Genomic DNA, 26,968 nt, shown 5'->3' with positions numbered 1-26,968 from the left:
TTAAATTCTTTGTCTCCCATCCGTAACCCACAAATGTCTGGGTTTGCTCTGATGGACTGCGCCAATGCCTCCTTACACAGTATGAAAATCTTTCCATTTTAAATTCTAATGGGTTCTGACATGTCCCCATTAACCTTAATTCCATCCATCGGGTGTGAGTATAACGTTTGAATCCTTTCCATGCCCAATGGTCCTAAACCCAGGTGACTAAGCAAGCTCATCATGAAGTCCCAGTCTACCCTGTTTAACGCTTTTTCTGTATCTGTGGACAACAGGACAGTTGGGGTGTTGTTAGATGTAGCGAACTGAACCAAATCAATTATTTTTGTGATATTGTCGCTGCCTCGCGACCCGGAACAAACCCCACTTGGTCTGAGTTTATTATCTTAGGCAAAAGTTTTTTGAGCTTGTTGGCATATAACTTTATGTCCACAATGAGCAGAGATATGGGTCTATAGCTTGGGCATAGCGCTGGCTCTTTCCCTTCTTTAGGCAAAACTGTAATATGGGCCGTCAGAGAATGGTGTGATAAATGAGATTGTGTTGATATCGCGTTGAAGACCTGAAGCATGAGAGGAATCAGTTTAGTTTTTAAGGTTTTGTAGTATGATACTGTGAGACCATCCAGACCTGGACTCTTCACTGAGGGTGTCGTTTTGATTGCCTTCTCTAGTTCCCCAATGGAAAAGGGTGCCTCCAACATTTGTGTATTCTCCGCGTGTAATGTGGGAATGTCAATCTGTTTATGATAATTGGCTATGCGCTTCTGTTTAATTGCGCGTTCTATTGGGTGTGACTCGCTGTTAGGTTATAAAGTTTAGAATAATAAGCTTGAAATGTCTCGGCTATGTCAGATGAGATGACACATAATTTTCCAGCTTCTGATTTAATGTGTGGTATATACAGTTGTGTTGTTTGAGCTCGCAGAGCTCGAGCCAAGAGTTTACCTGGTTTGCCTCCCCAATGATAGAACTTATTTCAGCATATACGGTAATCCAACTTTATTTTGTCTGACATTAATTTATTCAGTGCATTTCTCCTTTCTGCTAGCTCGGCTAGGGTAGATGACTCTTGAGAGGCTTTATGTCTCATTTCAAGGGATTTAATTTTCTCTAGGAGTGTATCTCGGTTGGCAATCTTTTGTTTTTGCATAAATGTGCCTAATTGTATCAATTTTTCCCGAATTACACATTTGTGTGCCTCCCATAATGAGATTTTTGACATGTCAGGAGTGTTGTTAAGAAAATATTTGTCAAGTGTTGTCTCAACTTGGGATTTACTATAATTGTCTTGGATCAGGAGTTCATTCAACCTCCACGTGTATGGCCTATAACCTGGCTGAGGTAGCAAAAGGGACATATATAACGGGGCATGATCAGACCAGGTGGCTTGGCATATTGTGACTTCTCTAATCGGGGTTAAGTGATTGTGTGATAAGAAAAAATAGTCCAGTAGTAAGTAGATGTTGTATGGATGTGAAAATAAGGTGTAGTCCTGTTCTGTGGGGTGTTTTAGCCTTGATGTGTCCCCCAGATGGTGTTCATGTATGGTGCGTCTCACCTTGCGATAAAGTTTGCTGATTTTGTAGAGTCTTTCTTAGTGTAACCTTTCTTGTCCCTGTCCATCTGAGGAGTACACTAAATAAGTTGCAAAGAGTCGATTAGTCTTCATCTACAGCACTTTGAAGGGTAAAGGAATTGTCACTGATCACTTTCCCCATCTGTGGTCTAGGCAGCCATGTCAAGGAAAAGGTGAGGGTGGCAGGGTTAGGGAGGTGGAGGGTCACACACTGGTCACGGATATCTTGAGATGGGTCAGCCATGTTCCAGTCAGAGTGATCAAGAACACATATTCATTGCAGGTGTTGTAGCCCGAGGACGGAGTCCAACATCAAAGGTGATCGTCCCAGAAGCCAGATGAGTCAGTGGAAACATGCTATATATCTCTATAGGATTAATGCTGTAATTGTGACTGTGAAATCTCAAAAACAACCACTAGATGGAAGTAGTGGAAGATGAATCCGTGTTATGCTCTTTTAAGGCAGATTAAACTAGAAGTAAGGTTGCAAATAGAGGCAACTGCCGTGGTGTACAGCAGGGCTGCTGCGATGTCACAATTCACTGGATGAAAAATGTTTGTACAGAGAGACCAGTGAAAGGAAGGTGAGCCGAAGCACTAAACAGGTGACAGGCAAATCATATCAGAAAACCTGGCGCAAATACATCAATCATCTGGTAGGCTTTTTAGAAATCAAATTCAAGTGTTTCATTTAAACCCTCTGGATGCAATGTCCTCAAATTATGCATCCAGAGAGCTTCTCGGGAATATAATGTAACATCCCCTTAGTGTCGTTTTAGTAAAACCCTCACCTCAGTGAATACAGGAGGGGTCACCTATAGGGCAAGCTAGATGTTTATGAAAAGTTAAATAAACTGGTTACCATGGGGATAACCCAGACCAGCCTGTGAGACTAAGTGAGAGGAAGGAGGGGCTGGAGAAAGGGGGGAAAAGAGATAGACAGAGGAGACACAGGAGAGGAGAGATGTAGTTGGGGACCTGGGAGAGTGGGGTGGAAGCTCCAGGATCCCCCAGCATTGCCTGAAAGTCTGAGCGCTGTGACTGCGACAGGGCAAGAAATGTGTGCCCTGGATGAGGGGGAGAACCCCATGTCACTATAGAGAACCCAAGAGAGAGGGGGACATTTTGCCTGGAAGAGACCCTAGAGTAAGGGTTGCTACAAGAGGCATGGTAGCTGTATTGTCAGAGCCTGAGGCTGGGAGTACACAGAGTGAAGTGTCAGAGCCACAGGAGACATCATCCCCACAGAGGAGGGGTGAGCTGCAGGTGAGAGGTACAGAGCATGTCAGAACTGCATTGAGAAGAAGCTGCCTGCCTGTTAGCATCCATGTGAGTGCCCTTGCAGTGGAGGGTGATCTGCAAGACATGTGATTTATGTTTTATATCATCTGGATAACATTAAGAACTGTGCAGGAGGAGTAATGAGATATTTGCAACCAAATTTGTATTGCTCATTAAGAACTGTGCTGGAGAGATTAAGGAACTGTATATATATTTCTTTATTGCTGCAACCATTAGGATTATCATGCTGGATGTAGAGGAGTGTAAATAAAGAGTTCAGTTTGTCATAGAGATGGTCTGGCGCCCAAATTATTGTGACTTTTATTACACTGCATCAGAAAGTGACATCACCTGTGTCCTACTAACTAAAAATAAACACCTACATGTGCAGGTACCCCCTGATCATTTACACCTATGCCCATCAGCTAGTCAGGGCTTGAGAAGGAGGTGCACTGTGTACCCTTTGCACCCCACACTACACACAGTGACAGGGGGTTTCAATAGTTTACAGTAGCTCTCTCAGAGGTATATTTACTAAACTGCCAGTTTGAAAAAGTGGAGATGTTGCCTATAGCAACCAATCAGATACTAGTTATCATTTTATTTAGTAAATTCTACAAAATGAGCTAGAATCTGATTAGTTTCTATAGGCAACATCTCCACTTTATCAAACCCGCAGTTTAGTAAATATACCCCTTAGCTTCCAACGGTTGGTTGTACAAATTCAATGCCTATTGAATCTGTAAAAATGGCAAGAGATACTGGGCATGATTCATTAAGGAAAGTTAAGCAAAAGTAAGCAAGTAAGGCAAAACCATGTTGCATTGGAGGGGGAGGTAAATTAAAAATGTGGTGGCAAATTTAGAGTTTGGGCAGGGCATGTCCAAGATCAACTTTAAATTTCAGTGTACAAATAAGCTATCAAGTATTTGTGCGCTACATAAAAAAACAGCCAGTATTTATCTTCTGTGCAAAATGATAAACTCATTTGCACCCCTTGCATTGCAACATGGTTTTGTCCAGAAAACTTGAGTAAGAAAACTTACTCACTTTTTTGATTAACTTTCCCTAATATATCAGTGTTACTATGATTTTGAACCTTAATATATTTCTTTCTATGCTCCAAAAACTGTGTCTTAAGAGTGTGTGATTTTCGGCTAACATATTGTTAGCCACAAGGGCATTGGAACAGCATATAATGTAACTTGTGTTACATTTAATGAATGATCTTATAGGAAAATTTTCACCAGTTATATTAGATATAAATGTTGTCACCCGATGTTGGAGTCAAGTTCTTCCACACCGTTCTCATCAAACCATGTCTTTGTAGTCCTTGCTTTGTGCACTGGGGCACAGTCATGTTGGAATAGAAAAGGGCCTTCCCTAAACTCTTGCCACAAAGTTGGAAGCATAGCATTGTCCAAAATGACTTGGTATGCTGAAGCATTATGATTGCCCTTCACTGGCGATAAGGGGCCTAGCCCAAACCCTGAAAAACAGCCCCATACCAGTATCGCTCCTCCACCAAACTTCACAGTTGGCGTAATGTAGTCAGACAGGTACTGTTCTGGCATCTGCCAGACCCAGACTCGCTCATCTGACTGCCAAACAGAGAAGCATGATTCGTCACTCCAAAGAACACGTTTTCATTGCTCCACAGTCCAGTGTCAGTGTGCTTTGCACCACTCCATCTGACGTTTGGCATTGGTCTTGGTGATGTGAGGCTTGCATGCAGCTACTCAGCCATGGAAACCCATTCCATTAAGCTCCTGCCACACAGTTTTTGTGCTTACATTAATGCCAGTGGAAGTTCAGAACTCTTCAGATATGGAATCAGCAGAGTGTTGGCAAGTTTTACGCACCATGCTCCTTAGCAGTCATTGACCCCACTCTGTTATATTATGTGGTCCTCCGCTTCATGGCTGAGTTGCTGTTGTTCCTAAATGTTTCCATTTTCTAATAAAATCAGTTACAGTACCAAGCTCAAAGTGACTGAGCTCTTCAGAACGACCTATTTTGTATCACAAATGTGTGCAAATGGAGGCTGCTTGGCTAGGTGCTTGATTTTATACACCTCTCGCAACGAATCTGATTGAAACACCTCAATTCAATAATTTAAAGGTGTGGGCAAATATTTTTGTCCATATGGTATGTATATATATATATATGTGTATATATATATATATATATATATAAATATATGTGTATATATATATATATATTTTTTTATATATATATAGATATAGATATATATGCTTCAATGATTGGAGGAACACCAAAAAGCCATCAAGACCTACACATCATATCATGAGATTGGGAGAGGAGGGGCATGTTCCCTTTGTTCCCTTTGTTTGGTATGCAAGCTACTAAAACCATTTGGTTTTCTAACAAACTAAGTGAGTTCCGACACTGCAAGCCTAAATCAAGTCATTCCGCTAATCAAACTACTTGATAATCACCTAGAGGAACTGGAGGATATAAAAGTAAATTATTCTGCTAAGCAGGTTAGCCTTGTACATCAAGTTTTATATTTGCTTCCCTGGGCTGAAGGGTTTGCAGCATCTTGAAACTGTATCACTTCATTTTGACAAACATGCCTGATCCTAGGCATATGTAATGCCTTTCTTTACAACTAACACACATCTTAAGAGATGCAAACAGCTCCTTGTGAGCAAGCTGTTGACTGATGTCACATATGAATATCTATGCTTTAGCTTCTAAATATGCTACTGTCAGAAAAAAAACTTTTCTTAGGGTCACAGTGATGATGATTCAAAACAGTGCACCAGTGTCAAAGGTTATTATGAGATCTGGTAAGGCATGTAATAAATTCCATATCTCATTCTGATACACTTTGTATTAGTGGAATGTTAGAGGACTACTTTAATGATAATTAAATTAAGCACAGTTGGGTACATTGTAAGTGACTGACCTAGGGGGCTACTTCCAAAAAATCTTGAAAAACTGGTGTTCATCAAAATGAACTACAAATTGTATGAGTAAATACTGTTGTCTTCAATTACAAACAGAATCTATAATGCTGGATTCCAGTGGGGATTAATTAATATTGTGTGATGATGATATTGACAAAAGTGATGATGAGATGATGAGGGTGAAGACAATGTCAACATTGAGGAAGATGACCAGTGTTAGCCTAAAGCCAATTAGTAAACTGTTAAAATCCCCATCTATTTTACAGCCTAAAGCAATTAGTAAATCGTTAAAATCTCTACCTCTTCTACAATTCAAAAGACAACAACCAAAATGTTTTCTTTTGTGGGGGCCCAAACAAATCAAACAATTCAGTCACAAAAGTGCCACTCCCTGTCACCGAAGTGTTTATATTGTTTGTATTGTTAAACTATGTATGTCCTTTATAAGATACAACATAAGGGTGAACCTTTGCCACTGCTATTCCCCTCCATGTCACACCTACATAACATTGAGAATGAAATAGGACCATTTTCTTTCTCAAACCATTTACCTCTGGGTAAGGCTCACTTTGGGATATCTTCTTTTCTAAAATGATCATCCTCTCTGCCACTGCTGTAGACTATATTTCATAGGTATTTCTTTTTTTTCCATGTGTTTGTGCTGCTGCTATGTCACTATTGTTAACTAGCCAGCTCCCTGCGGTCTTTTCTCCAATATTGGTGAAAATATTGACAGCTGTAGGGTGAGCTTTAGAAAATAGCCTGTAAATGACTGTAAATAAATGTTAATGGTCTAAATACTAACATAGGAACAAAAACAGCTCACAATTACATTATATAACCTCTTTTTGACCATTTTTAATGAAATCCAGACCCAAAAGCAAAACTCATGAGGGTGGTTTTGCCAAACCCAAAATAAAAAAAACAACAAGAGTATTATACAAGCCTTTCAATTGTTTGCTAACATAATTACTAAAAAGAACAACAGGGCATCACCATATTCAGCATCATTCTTTTCTGTAAGTAAGATTACAAACCTTTTTGTTTAACTTTGTCTTCAGATTCTGTTTTTTTTGCCTCCTTCTTTTTTGGCTTTTTGGTGATCTTTTCATCCTCTGATTTATTTTCTGATCCTAAATTGAAAAAAATAAATACAAAAGAAAAACAAATTATTCAACATACAAATCAATTTGCAGACAATAACAGTTTAAATCACCTTACTGACCAGCAGTTTTTCTCGTTTGGGAAATTTTAATTCATCAGTAATACATTCTTTTAGTATTAGTTTGACAAATTAAATTTGTTATTACTTTTCAAGTGCATTATAAAAATAAATCATAGGGAAATAAATATATATTTTTTTTAAGATGCTACTTTCTTTAGCAGAAAGCTAGTACAAGCTAGGGGCATCACGTCCTGGGCTTCACAATCTATTCTGGGCTGCCTATTCCATGGCCATACTTGGCGTACAAGAGTTAGGCAGAGGATGCTCCCCAGCTGTTCTAATTCAACACAATAGAGAGTAGGGGTATATTTACTAAAATGCCTAAAAAGAAAAAGTGGAGCTATTGGCCATAATATCTAATCAGACTTTAGATATCATCATCTATCTACTACATTCTTGAAAATTATAGCTAGATCCTGATTCTGGTAGCTAGGATCTGATTCTGAATCCTTTAAAAACTTGAATAAATGTAAACCTGTGTCTGTGTGTGTGTCTATGTGTATGTGTGTGGTGTGTATGTGTGTCTACGTGTGGGTAGGGATGGATAGGTCAGTGGGAGTCTGCATATAAAACCACCAGGCATTTGGAGTCTGCATTAAAAAGCCACTATAGCTCTATATTTCTGTAGTCTGTATAGTAAAGCTATCATAGATCTGGGATATGCTAAGCCACTAGATGTTTAGTGTCTGAAAAATAAAGCCATCAGAGATTATTATGTAATATAAGTGGTTTATTTAATGATGTTATTACAATAAGTCCTATTTATTTAACATTGGGAGACCCTGGTTTGTTTGATGTATTTAATCTTTTGCCAGCACTAAAGTATTCACTGTAAACTGAATCTAATATACCTGATTTTATTAGATCTAGCTTACATGCCCCTAGTAATGCTAGCAGGCAGGGGATAATACACCAGGTTATTCATAGCTACTCCAGGTTTTCAGTTAATCACAAGAGTGTCCATGCAGCAAGAAAGCAAACATCTTCTCCACAACCACAAAAGGATGGAGGTTCAGTTATTATAAATCAAACAAAGGAAAGATATGTTTGACATCAGCTGAATATTTAAAGTTTCCAAAGTGACTGGTTCTTGTTAGGTGTCTCCACCTACCGCTGTCTATCCATGTTTCACCCATGATGCACAAAATGAAGAAGAGTGGCTTAAAACCATGCATTGAGTGTTATTACAATAAAGTTTTCAACCAATGTTTTGCTAATCTAGGCGAAATTCACGGAGAGGTCAAACAGATAGCCTGGTCAAAAACACTGGAAACAGGAACAATCAAACAGGGAGCTGTAGCAGGGTAAAACCAATACAGAGCCTCCTATAAATACCCCCTAGGTGTAAGCTGACTGCCGTCAGCTTACTGACTGCCGGCATCCCGTTGCCTACCACTCACTTACTGTCAGTGCGGAGGCAGAGACTGACAATATTTGTATAAAGACAAATACACAGTAGATGCAATAGAGTGCAATAGTACAGGTAGACCTGCAATAAAAAGGATAAATAAAATTACATTTTGGTTCAAGTAAAACATAGACTCTAGGATATGCATAACAATGGTTAGAAAGTCAGGAAAGCTAGGCAACTGGTGGGAAGGTAAAAGTGATAATACTAGGAGGGAATTAAATTATACGCTGGAAGTATACAAGGAATATATAAGCAAGGGACAGTGAAATCTAGTGCAATAGTAAGTAGATGATTCAGGGATGTCAGGTAAATATGCACTGATGCAAGAAGGAAGGAAGAATGGGAAAACAGTTAGACTATGGAAGGGGGCGGAATAAACTAGGATCATTGAAAGCAGTTGCATGCTTCTGTGATGTATTTTAAGTACATGACTTAAACACTGCACATTTTAGAGTGACACAAAGTTTTGCTCTTTGGAGCATCATCAGATACTATTAGAGCCACACTATCTTCTAATTCATTTTGCTACTGCTTGTATTTACAGTTCTGGATTCACGCCACTGTTGCCTTCTTTAATGGTTGATGTGTGTATGAAGGAATCCAAAGGACTTTTCTGCACTAAAAACAACGTAGTCAAAATTATAAATGTCTGTAAGTTTGGCAAAAATCACTAAAGTCAGATTTTGTTTCTATGTGTGCAATATATTAAAATTAGCTGTAAGGTATAGAGAAGGATGGACAAATTCTGTGTTACCCAGATTGCTTTGTCTCAATTTCATCACTATCTCAGAGATTCTGTATACACTACTTACTATTAAAATAGCTTAAATTGATCTGTCTGAAGCCAAAATATACATTTTTTTTCTAAATTCAGGTCCCATGAATTTGTGACCTAGACCTGATTTTGGGTGAGACTGGGAATTTAAAAGATTACATTAGTAGAATCAGAATAATCATAAAGAAAATTAAAGGATCCACTATCAATGTAACTATTACCTCAAAATCTGCATGTAGCCAATTTCATACTCATTCTTGCTAGTTGCATGAAAGGAGAACCTTCTCCGGAGATACTGATGATTTTTTTATTGACGCTTATTGCAGCTTTTTCATCAGAAACATCTAGTGGGAGCAACACTAAACTGATAGGCTTAAGTTTTTGCTGTGCCAATCTCTTTAGATATATGCATGCATTAGCTGGTTAGCTTAGATTTGGGCTTTCAGTTTTGCCAATAAAAAATAAATAAAACAAAAGTTTTTAAAAAACATATTGCAAAAAATATATAAAAAATATTTAACAACTCTGTTAAACATTAAAAAACTCTATTAAAAAAATAGAGCATTTTTAAATAATTTCCATACGTTAATGCCATCCTGAGATTGTTAAGTAGGCGTCCCAATGCAAAGGGATTAACTGTTGTGATAACTGTGTTATTGCTGGTGGTAACTCTTTTTTGTGTAGGGCAAAGTTAGAAAAAGCCCATTTTCTGGTGAAACCACCTGTTTAGCTGGTAATAGGGTTTTATCACCCTTTAATAAATTGGCCCTTATTATCTGTAATCATAGCTATTACACACCTCTGATTTTACCTCCCATCCTACCATATTACAATATCATAGAATACTAGTTACTCTCTATAGGCATCAATATTTCATAGTAAAACTCCCTTTTAGGTTATTCCCCTTTTCATCACAGCCTACCAGTTTCCATTTACCTATTCCTCCCTTTGCCATTTACACACATCAGTATAGACTGTACTCCCCATTAACCTTTTTTACCACCCACCTCTTTATGCTCTATACTACCTCTACCAACTTCACACGATTGTACCAACCCCTAAAACCAACTTATTACCACCTATGCTTTTCATGATATTTCACACAATTTTCTCATTACCTTTACTTAAATCCAGCCCATCTATCCATCTAACTACCATACCTCTTTCCACTACTTTGCAACCTTCATCTTTTCAACTTTCCTAGTATTAATTGTTTTCTCTCCTTTATCCGTAATGTATAATTAGTTTAATTTATCTATTATTTCCTAGTATTGTATTCGACTATGATATAATTTATTTATCTTCATACTCTGTTTCTATTTCTCCTTTATTTCAATATATTTTTTTCTTATTCTTCCATTGTTTAACTTGTATTCCTTTCCTTTTTTCAATCCAGATAGGTATTTTACCCTCATTCAAATTTATATGTGATTATTGAGAGACATACAAAGGAATAATTAAATTAAATTAAATTAAGGGATGAAGGGATGAAATTATATGATTAAGTAAGATATCTGTTGATGGCTCTGAGGGACATAAAAATTAATAAATAAATTAACAAACAGAATTTATTTTATGAAATAGTAGCACATTATTATTCAATTAAATATATTTGCTGTGAAAGGGTACCTTTTAAAATTGCATGCTTTATCATTGCATAATTTATTTAATTTTTGCATCACTGGAGTGTAAGCTTTTTTTCCATAAGGAAGAACAGACCAGTTCCAGTTGTGAAAAAACTTTAACATTTTAAAGAAAAAGAAGAAGAAATGCATTACAAAGTTATGCCCTGCATTACTTTGTACTGTATTTTTTCTTCTTTTTAATTAACATATAAAAGATTTTTGCATAACTGGTGCTGTAAATATAAAAATAATGGGGCTCATTTAGAGATGGATGCATTTGCTCCCCATATGTAAATGTATGTAAGAAAAGATGCAGGAAAATCAACATACTTGAGAATTGACGGCTCCAACTTGAGATAATATAGCTGTGAAATTTATGATTTGTGTAATATCAACTTGAAGGGTTGATACGCAATCTGCCAATCAGAAGTGGCTAAATACTGTTTCTGATAGTCATCATCATTGTATATCATTGCACCAGCCCTTCAGCACACGCAAGAGATACACCTTTCTCAGTCTCATGTGTAGAGACTGAAAAGGATTAGTTGGTGAGATAAGAGGAAAACCAGGAGAAGACAGAGGCCTATAGATTTGAAAGTTTGTGTCACTCACCGGACCGTGAGTGCCTCTTCACTGGTGCGTGGCTCTCCAGTATTCCTGCCAGCACCTATCCTGAACCGTGGCCGCCCGCCATCCTGATGGTCTGCGCATGCGCAGTTCCTAAGAACTCTTCTGACCTTTGCTTTTAGTTAATTGGTTGATCAGGCAACGCTCCCTATTTAAAGCATCTGTGTTCATTACCTCGTTGCCTGATCTTGGAGTCTCATTCCCTGTGAGTCTCTGAAGGTGTTCCTGTGTACTTCTCCGTGTCTTCAGCTTCCTGCTGATTCCTGCTCAACTCATTGCCGGTTTCCAGACCGCTTCAAGTCTCCTGTGTTCTACTATGTCTTCAGTTCCCTGCTGATTCCGGCCGGTTTCCAGACCGCTACAAGTCTCCCGTGTTCTACTATGTCTTCAGTTCCCTGCTGATTCCTGCTCTAATCATCTGCGGCTTCCAGTCCGCTATTACCTCCAGTGTTCTACTCGTGTTCGCTATCTCCAGTGATTCCTGCATTGCTCATCGTTGTTCTACCCGTGTCAAGTTCTCTGCCTGTGTGCTGACCCAGACCCTGACTACCGCTACCACTCACCTGTGGTTTCTTTACTCGTGCTGGCGTACAGCCGCTCAGCTGTTCCTGTATCCTCTCGTGTACAGCCTGCTCAACTGAACCGCGGTATGCTTACTTTCTATTGACTGTATTCGTTTACTGCATATCCGCTTGGACTGTTCTCCACTTACCCACCGAATCCTCTATCCCCCTGAGACTTTGTTATTACTCCGCATATCTGCTGGGAAGTTTACCTCTTTGTTCAGTCGTGAGATACATATGCTAATTGACCTTCTGATATTAGCCTGGATTCCAGTAGTGAATTTGTCTATGTCAAACAGCGCCTGCCACACCAACATAGACTTGTGCATATTGTTTGGGATCAAGTTCCTTGTGCTCTCAGTGTCTACATTCTATGTTTCCACTCATCGACACCTGTACCTATCCCCACCTATAGCAGTGGTACAACTTGCTGTACGCAGACCACTGACTCCCAGTTACCTACCTGCACCAGTAACAAGTCTTCTCACTATAAGCAGTGGTACAACTTGCTGTACGCAGACCACTGACTTCCCCGTTACCTACCTGCACTTGGAACAAGTCCTCTCACTACAAGCAGTGGTACAACTTGCTGTACGCAGACCACTGACTTCCCCGTTACCTACCTGCACCTGGAACAAGTTCTCTCACTACAAGCAGTGGTACAACTTGCTGTACGCAGACCACTGACGTCCCCGTTACCTACCTGCACCTGGAACAAGTCCTCTCACTACAAGCAGTGGTACAACTTGCTGTACGCAGACCACTGACTTCCCCGTTACCTACCTACACCTGGACAAGTCTTCTCACTATAGCAGTGGTACAACTTGCTGTCCGCAGACCACTGACTTCCCTGTTACCTTCCTGCACTTCTTCACGTCCATCAAGATCCTCGTGTTCATATCTACCTGATCATTAACCAGCATGCTACTAGTCATTGACTTTTCTATTTGCATCCTCTCACCATCTGCTAAGTCATATGTTCCGCTAGTCACCCTGCTACCAGAGGACCACTGTGTAACCCACACTACTCTGGTAAGATCATCATCTGGTGATATCCTGGGCAAAGACTCCTAGTGCCCGTGACAGTTTGCAAAAGGAGGGAGTGGTCAATCGAAGGCAGCAGAGAGGTCAAGAAGGGAGAAGTGCTCTTTGGATTTAGTGAAGAGAAGGTCTTTAGTGACCTTAGTGAGGGCAGTTTCGGTGGAGGGGATGAAAACCAGATTGGAGTGGGTCAAGGATTGAGTGAGAAGATAGAAAGGAGGGGAGAAAGTTGTAGATAACCCATTCAAGAAGTTTGGAGGCAAAAGGAAGGAAGGAAATAGGGTGGTAGTTAGAGAAGTAGGGTCAAGGTATGGTTTCTTGAGTATGGGGAGATGAAAGCATATTTAAAGGAGGAGGGGAAGATTCTAAGAGAGAGGGATAGGTTGAAGAGGTGGGCAAGGTGGGAGCAGGCCTGAAGAGAGAGGGAGCAAAGGAGGTGGGAGGGGATGGTGTCAAGTGGGCAGGTGGAGATGGGTAAAGAGGAGAGAAGGGTGCAGACTTCATCTGTAGATGCCAGAGAGAAGGAAGAGACGGAGGATGGGCTAGCAAGTGGGGAGGATTGGAAAGAGATATCATCCACAGTGCAGGGTGGGAGGGGGGACAAAGTGGGTAGGGAGTGGGGAGAGGTTGGTGCAAGAAGGGACTGCTGGGAAGAGATGGGAAGGCAATTATGTGAGGGGCAATATCACTAAGATCTGTACTAGCAAGCTGCATAAAAACAGAGTGCTCTTTTGCTCTTTGACTCTGAGCAGCACATCCTCCCCAGAAGAATGTTACTTGCTTTTAAAATCCAAGGAGTATATTTACTAAACTGTGGGTTTTAAAAAGTGGAGATGTTGCCTATAGCAACCAATCAGATTGTAGCTTTCTTTTATTTAGTGCATTCTACAAAATGACAGCTAGAATATAATTGGTTGCTATAGACAATATTTCCACTTTTTCAAACCCGCAGTTTAGTAAATATATCCCCAAGTGTTCAAATCTAAAGGCTATTGTCTGAGGGGTATTATTATATCTGTTATAGCATGTGGCCAAAAAACCAGGGTACTGTGTTTGAAATTACAAGCCCAAAAAAAGTAAACCATTCTTTAATGGAACCATTGTTTTGGTTTGTTAGTGTATGAATTGCAATGTTACAGGCCCTTACTTAATCAACAGTTAGGGACACCAGAAATATTTATAAACAAACATAAAAGTGATACAAGTATATTTTACAATGAATATGGTAGTAGAAACTCTAATTAGCACAATATCAGGTTTATTAAAACGTGTATGTAATATAACATCAATTCCAAAGCTATATCTATAAAAAAATATATAAAAACCTTATAGGATCAATGAAAGCACCTATAGGTATACTTCATATGCTTCAGCAACTGTAGGATCAGCAAAAAGTCATCAAGACCTACACATCAAGTCATGAGATGGGGAGAGGGGAGACATGTTAGCTTACTCCAGCACACTGGAGAACCCTTTAGGTTTCTTGTAAGCTACTCAAACCATTTGAAATTGTAACAAATGAAGTGAGTTCCGACACTGTCAGCCCTCAGTCTGGCAGTGTCAGAACTCACTTCATCTTTTTACATACCCCCTTGTCAAGTCATAGGCCTACTCAAAGTACTGGAAAAGCAGATAAAGAAACTGAAGGAGGAGAAGACAGTAAACAATTTTGCTAAGTATGGTAGTCTTGCAGATCAAGTTCTTTACTCAATTTGCGAGAACCCAGTGGTTTGCAGCATCTTGAAATTGGATCACTACATTTTGGCAACCATGCTCGATCCAAGGTTTGTCATATGTAATGTCTTTCATTCCAATTGTCATATACCTAGAGATATACAAACAGCTCTTTGAGAGCAGCTGTCAGCTCAAGTCTCATATGACACATCCCCTGCTTCAGCATATCCTAAAAATGCTACTGCCAGTATAAAATGTACCTTTTCTAAGAGTTACACTGATGATGAGTCAACACAGCACACCATTGTAAAAGATCATTATGACATTTGGTCAGGCTTAAAAGAAATGCCCATCTATATTAACTCCTCTACCATGTCTCAATCTGATATACCTTGTATTAGTAGAATGGTAGAAGATTACTATGAATACAAGAAATGAGGATGATATATATTAGCGCATACCTAAACTCACAGCTGCCCTTATGCTGCTATCCCAATCCACAGTGGAGTAAAGGATAACAAACTACGAATCATAAAATATGCAGCATAAATAAAGCGCTAGAGTTTTAAATGTTCTAATTAAATCCAGACACAGTAAAACGCAGTCTCTAATGAACGTTGTACTGCAGACTCCTTTTCCCGTATATAGTGTGACAAATGTAAAGCGGTTTATGTGTCCACTTCTTAATAAACGGAAAAGGCTGTTTGCTTCTCTTGGCAAATTTAAACGATAGAAACATACAGATGAATCTCTCCGAAAACAGCCCCTCAGGGAAACGGACTTACGAGATCTCGGTTGTTAATTAGCATATCATCTCCACAGGAAACTATGTTCTCCAAGGTGTCACGCAAGCCCAGATCCTCGATGTCTGTGAGCGTATCTCCTCCACATCCACTTCACAGATGATTGTGCTTGTAAAATAGTATATCGAACCAGATCCTCAATATCGGTCAGTGTGTTAATCTTTCACTATGATGTCTCACACCAGAGGCCGAACAAGATGTTAATAATGCATAAATCAGTACTCTTGAAATTGCCTGCAAACCAAGATACCGAAAATAAGGATAAAGAGCTCCTTTACAGATATCTGTAAATGAGGGCTTGTTCAGCCTCTGGTGTGATTAGAACATTTGTGTCTGGATTAATTAGATTTAATTAGAACATTTATCACGTATATTATTAACATTCATTTACATTTTGGAAGTTACCTGATTTGATTTGTGATATTGACTGTTTTTGTGATAGAATATTTTTGAAACTCTAGCGCTTTATTTATGCTGCATATTTTATGATTCGTGGTAGAGGATTACGTTCATGATAATTTACAAATTAGAATCTCAGACAGTCCCTCTGAATTTTGGGAGGAAAATTTGCAATTTGAGCCCCATGTACAAACTAGCTGTGGTGTACTTAAGCTAACCTCCCCTTCCAGAGTGCTTAGTACAGTTTGGAACATTATGAGCAATTGTTTTAGAAGGATACTTCCTAAAAATGCTGAAAAACTTGTAGTCATCAAAATGAACTACAAATTGTATTAGAAATACTGTTGTTGACTCCAACTGAATCTCTAATGCTAAATTCCAGTGTGGATGAACTAATTTTCTGTTGATAATATTGATGAGGATGATGAAAAGGGTGATGATATTGTCAACATTGAGGAAGATGACAACTGTTAGCCTAAAGTCCAATAGTACATTTTTAAAATCCCTATTTTCTACAGTTCAACAAGCAACAACCAAAATGATTGCTTTTGTTGATAGTCAAAACAAATCAAACAGTTCAGCAACAAAAGTGGCACTCCCTGTCGCTGAAGTGCTTGATTTGTTAAACTATGCTTTTAATACATTCCAGAAGAAATGTGGGTGGAAGGGCCCAAGGACAATTTCATCTTGCATCATCATGGGCGTTGCCAAACTTGGTGTATCTTCTTTTCTAAATGGAACTTTTCTTACTGTTGCTGCTCTCCCTGTCTCCAATGTGTCACACATGCTGAATAACATTAATAATAAAAATATGTTCCTTGTCTTTCTCACAAATGCTTTCTAACGTTGAAATAATAAAATAAAAATAAAGAATTAAGATTAAACATATGTCCATTTTCTTTTCTCCAACCATATCACTTCTGGGTGAGTCCCACCGTGAGGTATCTTCTTTTCTAAATTGACTATCCTATTAGTAAGTGCTCTGCCTGTATGTTTTAAAGGTTTACCTTACTTTATTAAACAGCTCTCCTATCTGCCACTGCTGTGCCACTATGCTTAATAGGTATGTACTCTTTGTTTGTGCCACTGCTCTGTCACTAATCTTAGCCGGCCATCTTGCTGCAGCCTTTGACCAATATTGATGATAGCTTTGACAATTGTGCGCTGGTCATTATAAAATAGACTGTAAAATGACTGTAAATAAATGTTAATGATATATACACAACTATAAATTACATTATTTTACATGTTTTTCACCATTTAAACCAATTGTAATGAAATCCAGATCCAACACCAAAACCAAAATACATGAGGTTATTTTGCTAAAACCAAAACCAAAGCAAGAAGATGGTTTTAGAACCAAAACCAAAACACATATCTATTTGTTATACAAAAAGATATAAAAAGTAGAGGAAGCCCTATTATTTGCCAATAAACGTGCTAAAGTGGTTTCTGCACCATAACTGTGAGGTAGACAGTCTTAAGTGTTTGTGGTTACAATAAATGGAGGGCATGGGTTTCTCCAAGTCTCCCCCTAGTGTTAGAGGCCCTGGACATTCCCCAGAAAAAGAACCACGTGTCAAAATTTGGGTGGAGGCATTATTTGAAAAGTGGTGCTTGTCACCTCTTTATTTCAAACACCATTTTCCAGAGGGACCTGGTAAAGGGTTGTTACAGTAGTATATCACAGAATGAAGTTAAATTACATTTATACTGATAGGTTAGCTAAGGGAATTTTTAACTGTGACATAATTTGTATGGTGCATGAACTATTTCAATGGAGGGATTAGCCACCAACTCAGCCTCATAGGGGCATATTCAATTGACGGCGGGATCGCCAAAAATCCCGCGCTCTAAAAATATTACAGTTAATACGGTAATATCTCGCTGAATTTCAGCTCAGCTGCGAGCTGAAATCCAGCGAGTAAATTACCGTATTAACGGTTTTTACGCGCAGGATTACCGTATTAACTGTAATATTTTTAGAGCGCGGGATTTTCGGCGATCCCGCCGTCAATTGAATATGCCCCATAGTGACTAAAAGATAGCAATGATTCACTTGTTCCTCACAATGATTGTAAGAATCTCATGATGAGATGGCAGCTCCCCTTTTATGGAAACCACTTGCTGTCACCTCTGTATGCTGATTCTATTATCACCAAAACGAAGTAAAACATGTTTCATTTACATATCCATGGTGCAGCGTCTTTCTTCATTTTTACAGACATATGACTTTGCAACCAGTTACACATTGCTTAGTGTATTAAGCGCATTACTTGGAAACTCCTCCTGCTACCCTTTGTCAGTCCTGACCCTAATAAAGGCTTCATTCTGTCTTCTGTGATTTAAAGGTACTTTTAAAAAATCACACCTGCTTTCATCCACAGTTACAGCGTACTTACAAAACAACACACAATGCATGATTTTTTTGATAACTGGCATGTAGAAAAAAATAAGCATGATTTATTTGCACTGTATGCCCCAAATCAATCATTCAGTGTGTAATTATGCCTCACCTTGTTTTTGTTTGAAAGCTTTTGTGGCACTTAAGTGTGACAATCCTGTATCTTTTTTTCCCCCTATGGATTCCTTGGATTTCTTTTTTACTACTTTCTCGTCACTGCTTTCTCCTTTCTTCTTTTTTACTTTCTTAGTAGCTGTAAGGGAACACAAGCAAGAATCAGAGGGTAAACCAGCTCCAACATTTTTATTATTTACTGTGTGTTTTCTATTTCTATTAACAATTTCTTCTGCTTCCACAGAAGCATTTATTTTATTTTCTATATATTTTTTTTCTTGTGTTTTTTTTCTTGTTCTGTTCCCCCCTCCACCACTACCATCCCCAGATGGTACCATTGTTTGCTCCATCCTGATCCTTACATAAAAAGCAGACACCAGCCCAGATAACTAGTGTAAAAAGCAGAACTAGCTAAATGCAGACCCCATTACTTGCTTATCCCATCTGCTACTGAACACGGAAACTCTAAACACTTGTGCCATGATTAGTGAATTTCCATTAGCTGCTAGAGGAACTGCCAAACTCTATTACTATTGCCAACAATATAACTTGCTGTTCCTGTACCCTGCAGTAACAGCACAGACCTATATGGCCTACCCACAATTCCAAGCCTGTTTTTAGCTCTGACTTCAAATGATATATAATCTGCCTTACTTTGAAATCCTTTTATCATCACATAGTTCTGCTTGCTCTTTTTTCCTTACCCTGAGACTGTGGTTCAGAATCTGTAACATTTTCTTTTCTTCCCTTTGATTTCTTGTTTTCTGTTAAATTGTTTGGGTCTTTGACTTCTAATTTCTGCTTTGATGTCTATTGAAAAATCAAGATATTGTCAAAATCTACCCCTAATTTACATGACATTCATTTGAACCAGGTGCTCAGGGGATTAGGAGATATTGGTGCATAATGAGCAAACATAAATCCATCAGGCAGGCATCAACCAAGCCACAAAAATGGCCTAATTCCAATAATAATTAAACACCTTTAGAAGTTTTATGTATACAGTTGCAATGCTGTACATCTAAGATCTCATCTCTAATAATTACATTAAACACAAACTATGTTTATATATTTTTTTTTACCAATGAGTGCCTGAAGTATTTTTCAGATGTTTTAATCTGTATTTATGTATGCAAGCCCAAGATTTGCATTCAAGGAAGTTCTGACTGGATCTGTGGAAAAGCCACATAGTTCCAGGGGTGGCAGGTTTATTTTCTTAAGTTCCCAGCAGCAGTTTGCGATTATATGTTTTAAACAACACACCATTTTTTGTTCTCAATCATTTTATGTGTCTCATTATTTCTACTGGAGTGGTTATTTTGGAACATATGATTTTCAGCATGAAAAAAATGATGTAGAGCCTTGAGGTGATGGAGAGGGGGGCTAGGACACAGCCAATTTCCGTCTCTGTTTGTTAGCCATTACTGTGTACACTTTCTTTATTTGTGACTTCATAGAGCAACTACACACTTGATTTAAACTGATTATTTCATGGTAATTATATTACAAGATCTTAATGATTTCTTACAAATGCAAATTTACTAGTAAACATGTAGAGAAACTACTACAGTATGTCCTCAATAGTTAGAGTAGGCAGGATTATCGTAAATAAACTATCACTATATCACCATTACTATAATGGGAGGAGCAAAAAGAGGTTCTCCTTTGTTCAACAGGTGGAAATAGTGTAATTCAAGATCCATTAAACCCCGCACCACTTTGCCAAGTGAATCATTAACATTCTATTACATGCTTTTAGGAATTCAATTATTTTTGGACATTGGGATAATTATAGCATTTTATTTCAATTTCCAACCACCAAATGTGTCACGGTTCCGTGACACAATACTGCGACAGGAGTGGTAAGGAACGGTAACCAGCCTGGGACTAATACAGCTCCCAGTAAGGCGCAGTGTCTAACAAGGGAGTGGTATTCGCCAGAGACCAGCCGCAAGGTGGTTTGGACTTAGCTGCACCCCCTTGCAGGTCGCGGCCCCTACTGGAAGCGACCAGTAGATATATATGAGTGATATGAGCCACAAAAGTATCAGGTTTACTCATGAATAGCAGAGATGAGCTATGGAATGTAGCCAGCAGATAACGGAGGACCCGAGAATTGCAGTAGAGTGTCAGCTCTGCAGATGAATGTTTACCACTGGAGTGGCAGCAGGAATTCTATACAGCAGTCAGCAGGATCCACGGATGGTGATGGCGAGTTGTAGGATGTAGCCGGCAGGTTATGCAGAACACGAAGAAGTGCTGTAGAGTGTCAGCTCTGCGGACAACTGTTTACCACTGGCGTGGCGGCAGGATTTCTATGCAGTGGTCAGCAGAATACACGAATGGAGGAATAGCAGTACAGCCAATAGATAGTCAGCTCTTTGGACGAGATGCAGACTTGGAGCCAGGAACCCATGGAAGGTACATAAAGATCAGGCACTGAGGACAAGGAGGAGGTGTCTTTTAAACTTTGGAGCCAAAACTCCTAACCAATAGGAAGAGGGACAGCTTTAATTGACAGATTGGGTCTACACACCCTGCATGGACCGAGCAGACGGCAGGAGAAGATAAGTAAGCTGGGGATCGGGTATATGACCCGATTCCCTGGCGCGTAATAAAATGATTGAAAATAGAGGGTCTGACTTAGAGTAGGATGTAAGCCTAAAATATGCATTTTTGTACTGTGCACATGCACTAAAAATGAGTAATTGGTGCTCTGCATGTAAAGCATCTTACATTTACTATTTTCGTTTAAAGATGCTGATGTGGTGAGGGAAGGGGCATGCCATCATCCCAGACTACAGTAGATGTCAGGATTGTCACAGACTGCTTTTAAAAGCGGGTTCTAGGAGCATTTCTGTCGCACCTCAGTATATTAACTTGCCATTAGATGAGGAATCGTTTTTGAGGATAAAGCAACAATTTTAGAATATTGCTACATATATTTTCCACATGTCATAGGGTCAGTAGATGCTACACTTGTAGCCCTTGTACCAGCAGTATGAAATTAGTCAATCTTTCATAACAGGAAATACTTTTATTCCATCATTGTACAGGCTGTATATGATCTGTGTTTCCTAAATCATAGCATGATTGACTCATTCATCATGAGGCAATCATTTCATTCACAGGGTTCGTGTTATCTGTACCATGTTTTTGACTAGAATTAGGGCCTGAATGCTTTAAACTACATAGAGGCCCATTGCTCAAACATTTCTACATGTATATGTCACGTGCCAGACTTATTGGTGTACTTACCTGGTCTGGTGCTCAGGGTAGATCCATCCCCAGCACCACCAATGCAGCTTGCTGATGGTGGCAGCCATATTGTTTTTGGGCATGCATGTGCACTCTGGTTACTTATGAGCTTTTTCCTCCTCTTATATAGGCTCCTGACTCCCCTTTCCCTAATTGCCTCTACACTATTTAAAACATGTTGCTGTAATATGGTGCCAGTTTATCAAGTCTCCTGCCTTGTTGTTCTTGCCTTCTGTTCGAATTTGTTCCTGGTACTATCATCTGCTCCAGTCTGTTCCTGGTAATTCCATCTGCTTCGGTGTATTGCTGTCTTCAACAATCTGTTGTATTTCTGGCATCTTCTCCAATATGTGGTATTCCTGGTATCCTCATCCACTATATACCTGGTATCTCTATTTATCCTGTACAGCTTATATTCACTTTTAATTCCACTTACCTGCTGGTCACATCTGGTACCTGTGTTGAAGTCGTATAATTGGATGAACGAAAGTGTATTGGTTTAATATTGTTTAGCCATGCAAATGCGATCCGTACGCTACGTAACACGTGGCGTGGTGCGTTCGCACGGTAAAATACGCACGCACACACTCGCATTACAACATTTAGTTATTTATATAATTCATATTCATATTGGTTCCTGTACACTGTAATTTAGGAGCAGATAGTATTTGGTTTATTATTAGTATATATATATATATATATATATATATATATATATATATATATATATATATATATAGTGATTATATGTACACTTCAGTGATATTCAAGGTTCAGGTTATAGGAAAGGTACCACGCCTGGTGTCATATTAAAGCCCTATTCATCAGCAGCTGTCCGGTGCAGTCCGCGAAGAGATCACACATTGCATACGTTAGTTATTGATATTAGAGAATAAACCTTTGTATGATGCTGGCTATGAAAGGAGCAGACCCCCTGGAGAGACGACACCCTCCTTTGGATTCCTTAGATTGAATCAGCCTATGATCTGTTTACCCTGAACCCACCCAACGTCTGGACCTTTAGAAGCAAGCTATGTCATCTCTATTGATCACAATGAAACACTGACTGTATATATAATAGCTGCATCTCCCACCAGCCTCAGTCACTTTTGACACTGTATTCTAAGCAGATATACTGTCCATTGGGTCCCATGGTTGCGCAGCGAGCCCAATGCGATAAGAGCGCGGTATGTATGTATGTAACTTTTGGTATTGGCTGTGCTGTACTTTATTACAATATAATAATGTATTGAATTGTCGATTATTTACATCTGCTAAAATAAATAACTTTGTGATTTGGAAACACATACAATTGATTGGGCAATGCTTATTTGAAAACGATAAAATTACTTTAATAATTGGGGGCTCGTGAGTTTAGGAGTTACGTTATCGGCAGGTATGCAACGCTCACGGTATTCGGTTCCTCAACAAAGGGCGGATTGACGGACGCGTCGCATAACAGGAAAGAACGCAATATGTTTAAGACCTGTGGTTCACTGTGTGTTGCGAAACCGAATGTCTGTTGTTGCATAGACTGAAGGAACGCTAATAAGAATCTAGGGACAAGAAAGAAAAAAATTTCTTTGTATTGTCGTTTTGCGTTTTAAAAGGTATTGCATTGCATAGGGTATGCGTATTTCCTGCTCAGCGTATGTGTACTTCCGTTAATATTGCCACGTGGTTAAACAATGATGTATAATGTCTATTATATATGCATACTGTAAGCACTTGGTAAAGTCTCTGAAAAGATAGTGCCATTGTTTGGGAAAGTTATTTTCTGTGCAGAAAACTAAGGTTGTATGTGAATGGTATGCATAAAGATAAGAGAAGAGTTTGCATACTGTTGAAAAGAGATAGATAACGGAAGAATTTGCATACTGTTGAAGACAGACAAAGAGGTGATTTACTATTGAAAAGACAAAGATATCGGTTGCTGCCTGACCAGGGAAACTGAATGGGCAAGGTTGTGTTTGAAATAAGAACACTATTATAGGTAGTATGTGGATTTTTTTTATGTAACATACGGTGCAGTTTAATATGGTAGTATGTGGATTTTTATGTAGCATACGGTGTTATAAGTAGTATACAAGGTATACGGTGATATGGTAGTATGTGGATTTTTATGTAGCATACAATGTTATAGGTAATATACAGTTTTCTAAGCTGTATATGGTGTGGGTTCAGGTAGTATGTGGATTTTATGTAACATACGGTATTATAGGTAATATACAGTATTCTAAGCTGTATATGGTGTGGGAATAGGTAGTATGTGGATTTTTTATGTAGCATACGGTGTATTGAAGAAGCACGTGATTTAAATAAGTAGTATACAGGGTATACGGTGAAAACAGACTTTGTGGTAGAGTCCAGGGTATCGAGGAGCTGATAGCCCTTTAGTCTGCAATGATATTTCTGTGTTAGGAGGTGTGTGGGCGTAGCCTGTGAAACCATCCACGGATAAAAATCTCTAGTAGGTTCTGTTTGAAAGGAGAACAGGTAAAAAAGTATTTTTGCATAGCGTTGAGAAATAGGTTGTTTTCACAATGGATGCGAAGCAAACGCTAGATATAGTTCGTGTTGTGCTGCCTAATGAATGGCTGGTTAGTTCAGCAAGATTTCTCATGTTTAATAAATATGGTGCATACGCAACTGCATATTGCGACAAGTGGGTCAAAATGACCAAGGATTGTGAAAGACCTTTCCCAAACATGGGTAGTTTTGAGTCAGGGGTGTTAAATATTGTTAGAAATAAAGTGCGGTTGATTAAATCAACAAAAACGAGAATTAAACATGAGGATTGTTTAAAATTGTGGCAAATGGAAGGTAACACGTGGCAGAGCAGCGAATGCACAGCGGAAGTAAGTGTGGCGAAAAGCACGCGCACAGCGGAAATGAGCGTACCAGAAGTGTGCGTTCCGGAAGTGTGCGTTTCAAAGCGTGGAGAACTGAGCGCACGTGCGCCCTCGCAGCCAAATGCGATTGATGTGATAAGTACAGCCAATACCAAAAATGTTAAGAATGTAACCAGTAACTTATATCCTATAATTTACGTTAAGGATAAGCTATCAAGGGAAGAAGGTGAACCCACCGTCATTTCGGCCACTGCCCATGCTGGTAACATGCAAGAGGCACCACATGGACAAGGAAAGGGAACAGTTCCACCAGCAGGGGCAGCGGCTGAAATCGGTGAGAATAATGTAGAGATTAATAGAAGGGGAGACATCCATTATACTACAACAGCAATTCCAGCAACTAGTTCAGAATGTAGTGATTTAGTAGGTTTGCATCCTGTCCGCACAATAGCAGTTCCCAATGGGAAGGCAGATAGAGATGGCGTAGTTCCCATAAGACATGTAGAAATGCATTGTCCATGGACTAGATCTGAACTGCGTGCAATTATGTCTGAGTTCCCAGACGCTAGGAAAGATTTAGCCAAGTGTCAGAAATTTGTTAGCGATTTAGGTTATGCACATGAGCCAACTAATAAAGATTGGCGAGTGGTGTTTAAGGCGTGTCTTCCTTCCGGTACTGATATACAAAAGCTTATTAAGGATTGTATGTTGGAGGAAGAGAAGTCCTTAACAGATGATGATAATTAGGAAAATATTAAACGCATAATCTCTCAGTTGGCCATATACTTTCCTGTGGTAGTGGACTGGAGTAAAATTTTCACTATCAAACAACAGAATAGTGAAAATGCAGTGGACTATTTTTCTAGAGCTCTGATAGCGATGGCCAAATACACTGGGTTATCAGACATAAAGGATGATGTACACTACAGGGAGGTTGCTGTTGCAGTACTAATGGATAGCCGCAGAGAAAATTTAAAAACAAGGGTGCAAACTTCATTACCAAACTGGAGAGGGATCACTGTAGATGCTCTCAGGGAGTCAGCTATAGAACATGATAAGAATATAAATAAACAGAAAGAGACACTAAGTGATAGGTTAATGATGGTGAGTATCCAAGCACTAGAGGGACTGCACACACAACCACAGTATAATAACACCTGGTTTAAGGAAAAGAAACAACATGAGTTGAGGAAGTGTTTTAGATGCACTAAAATGGGACACCAAGCAAAGGACTGTACAATGACAAGAGCGGAAGGAAAGAGACTTGGCCCATCTAAGGGGGAATCACACAGACACCCACAGAGACAGCGCACACAAGTCTCAGAGACTTCTCAACAGTTTCCTGTTCACCTCATAGCAGCCAATGCCTTGTGGGAGAACCATAGCCAACCCTAGAGGTTAGGTCAGACCTGTAGTCCTACAACCAGGTGGGGTTTGAACTGTGGTAAGTATTAGTGTGCAGGAAACGGATTTAAAAAGTAGTCTTTGTTGATTTTGTTTGTTTGTTTTATGTTGTCAAATGCTTGTTTTCCTAATCACTGGCTGATGGTAAAGAATGGAAATGTTTGTTTTGTTTGCTGTTATGAGATAACTATCTTGTTTCCCTCTTACAGATAAAAGGTAGACAAAATATATATAGGCTTAGGGCTAGATTTACTCTCAGGCGTGATGCATGGCGGCTTCAAACCGCCATGCATCGCGGCGGTTTTCCGGCGTGTTTGCATTGCAAACAGCCGGATTTACTAATGGGCGCATTTCATCTTCAATTTGAAGCCGCCGGCGATGTAACGGCGGGATGTAATGCTCAAAGCCGCCGGCGGCTTTGAATAGAACAAGGCGCTTTTGCTTTAAATGACGGCGCTTTTGTGTAAAGGCGGTTTTTTTGAAAATTACACCTGTCTCCTGGCCTGTTACTATTGGCTATTTTCAAACTCAGGAGATTTGACATCACAAGCCCTATATAAACCACTGGCCTGACACTTTTTTCTCTGATAGGGTTTAGAGGAGTTTTGTGAGAGGAGTTTGGAGGATAGTGGTTTGCTGAGAGTTGGTGAGAGTTGGAGTTTGGTGGATTGGTGGAGCGATATCTGATTGAAGTGTGAGTAGTCCTGTGGTTTTTTCCTGTTTTGTACATTTATTTTCTCATTTATTTTCTGTCTTGTATTTTTTGTATTTGACTTGTCCTTTGTCTGTGTTACTTGTGTGTGACTGTGTGGAGAGTGTGTCTGTAGGTAGTGTAGTTTGTTCTTTGTGTTTGTAAGTACTTCAGTGTTTTGTGTTTTTCTGTCTTCTGGGTAAAAATGTCCAGAGATAGGAGGGGAGAACAGGCTGAGGAGAGGGAGATGGAGGTTGAGGGGTCAGAGGAGGGAGAGGGAGAGGTTGAGGAGACAGGACAGGGCAGGAAG

General features: G+C 39.3%; 1 protein-coding gene across 5 annotated transcripts in view; it reads right to left on the bottom strand.

The window, feature by feature from the left end:
• Window positions 1–26,968, bottom strand: part of LOC142138765 (tubby-related protein 1-like) — a 326,146-nt gene that overhangs the window by 227,543 nt on the left and 71,635 nt on the right. For all 5 annotated transcript variants that reach the window (XM_075195705.1, XM_075195704.1, XM_075195708.1 and 2 more), the window contains exons 2-4: window positions 19,158–19,263; window positions 18,452–18,592; window positions 6,830–6,925 (exon numbers count right to left, since the gene is read on the bottom strand). In XM_075195705.1, the coding sequence (XP_075051806.1) occupies window positions 6,830–6,925; window positions 18,452–18,592; window positions 19,158–19,263 (343 nt within the window). The remainder of the gene's footprint in view (window positions 1–6,829; window positions 6,926–18,451; window positions 18,593–19,157; window positions 19,264–26,968) is intronic.

The sequence above is a fragment of the Mixophyes fleayi genome, chromosome 2 (assembly GCF_038048845.1).
Source record: "Mixophyes fleayi isolate aMixFle1 chromosome 2, aMixFle1.hap1, whole genome shotgun sequence".
In the NCBI taxonomy this organism is placed as follows: domain Eukaryota; kingdom Metazoa; phylum Chordata; class Amphibia; order Anura; family Limnodynastidae; genus Mixophyes; species Mixophyes fleayi.
This window is presented reverse-complemented; position numbering and strand designations above follow the sequence as displayed.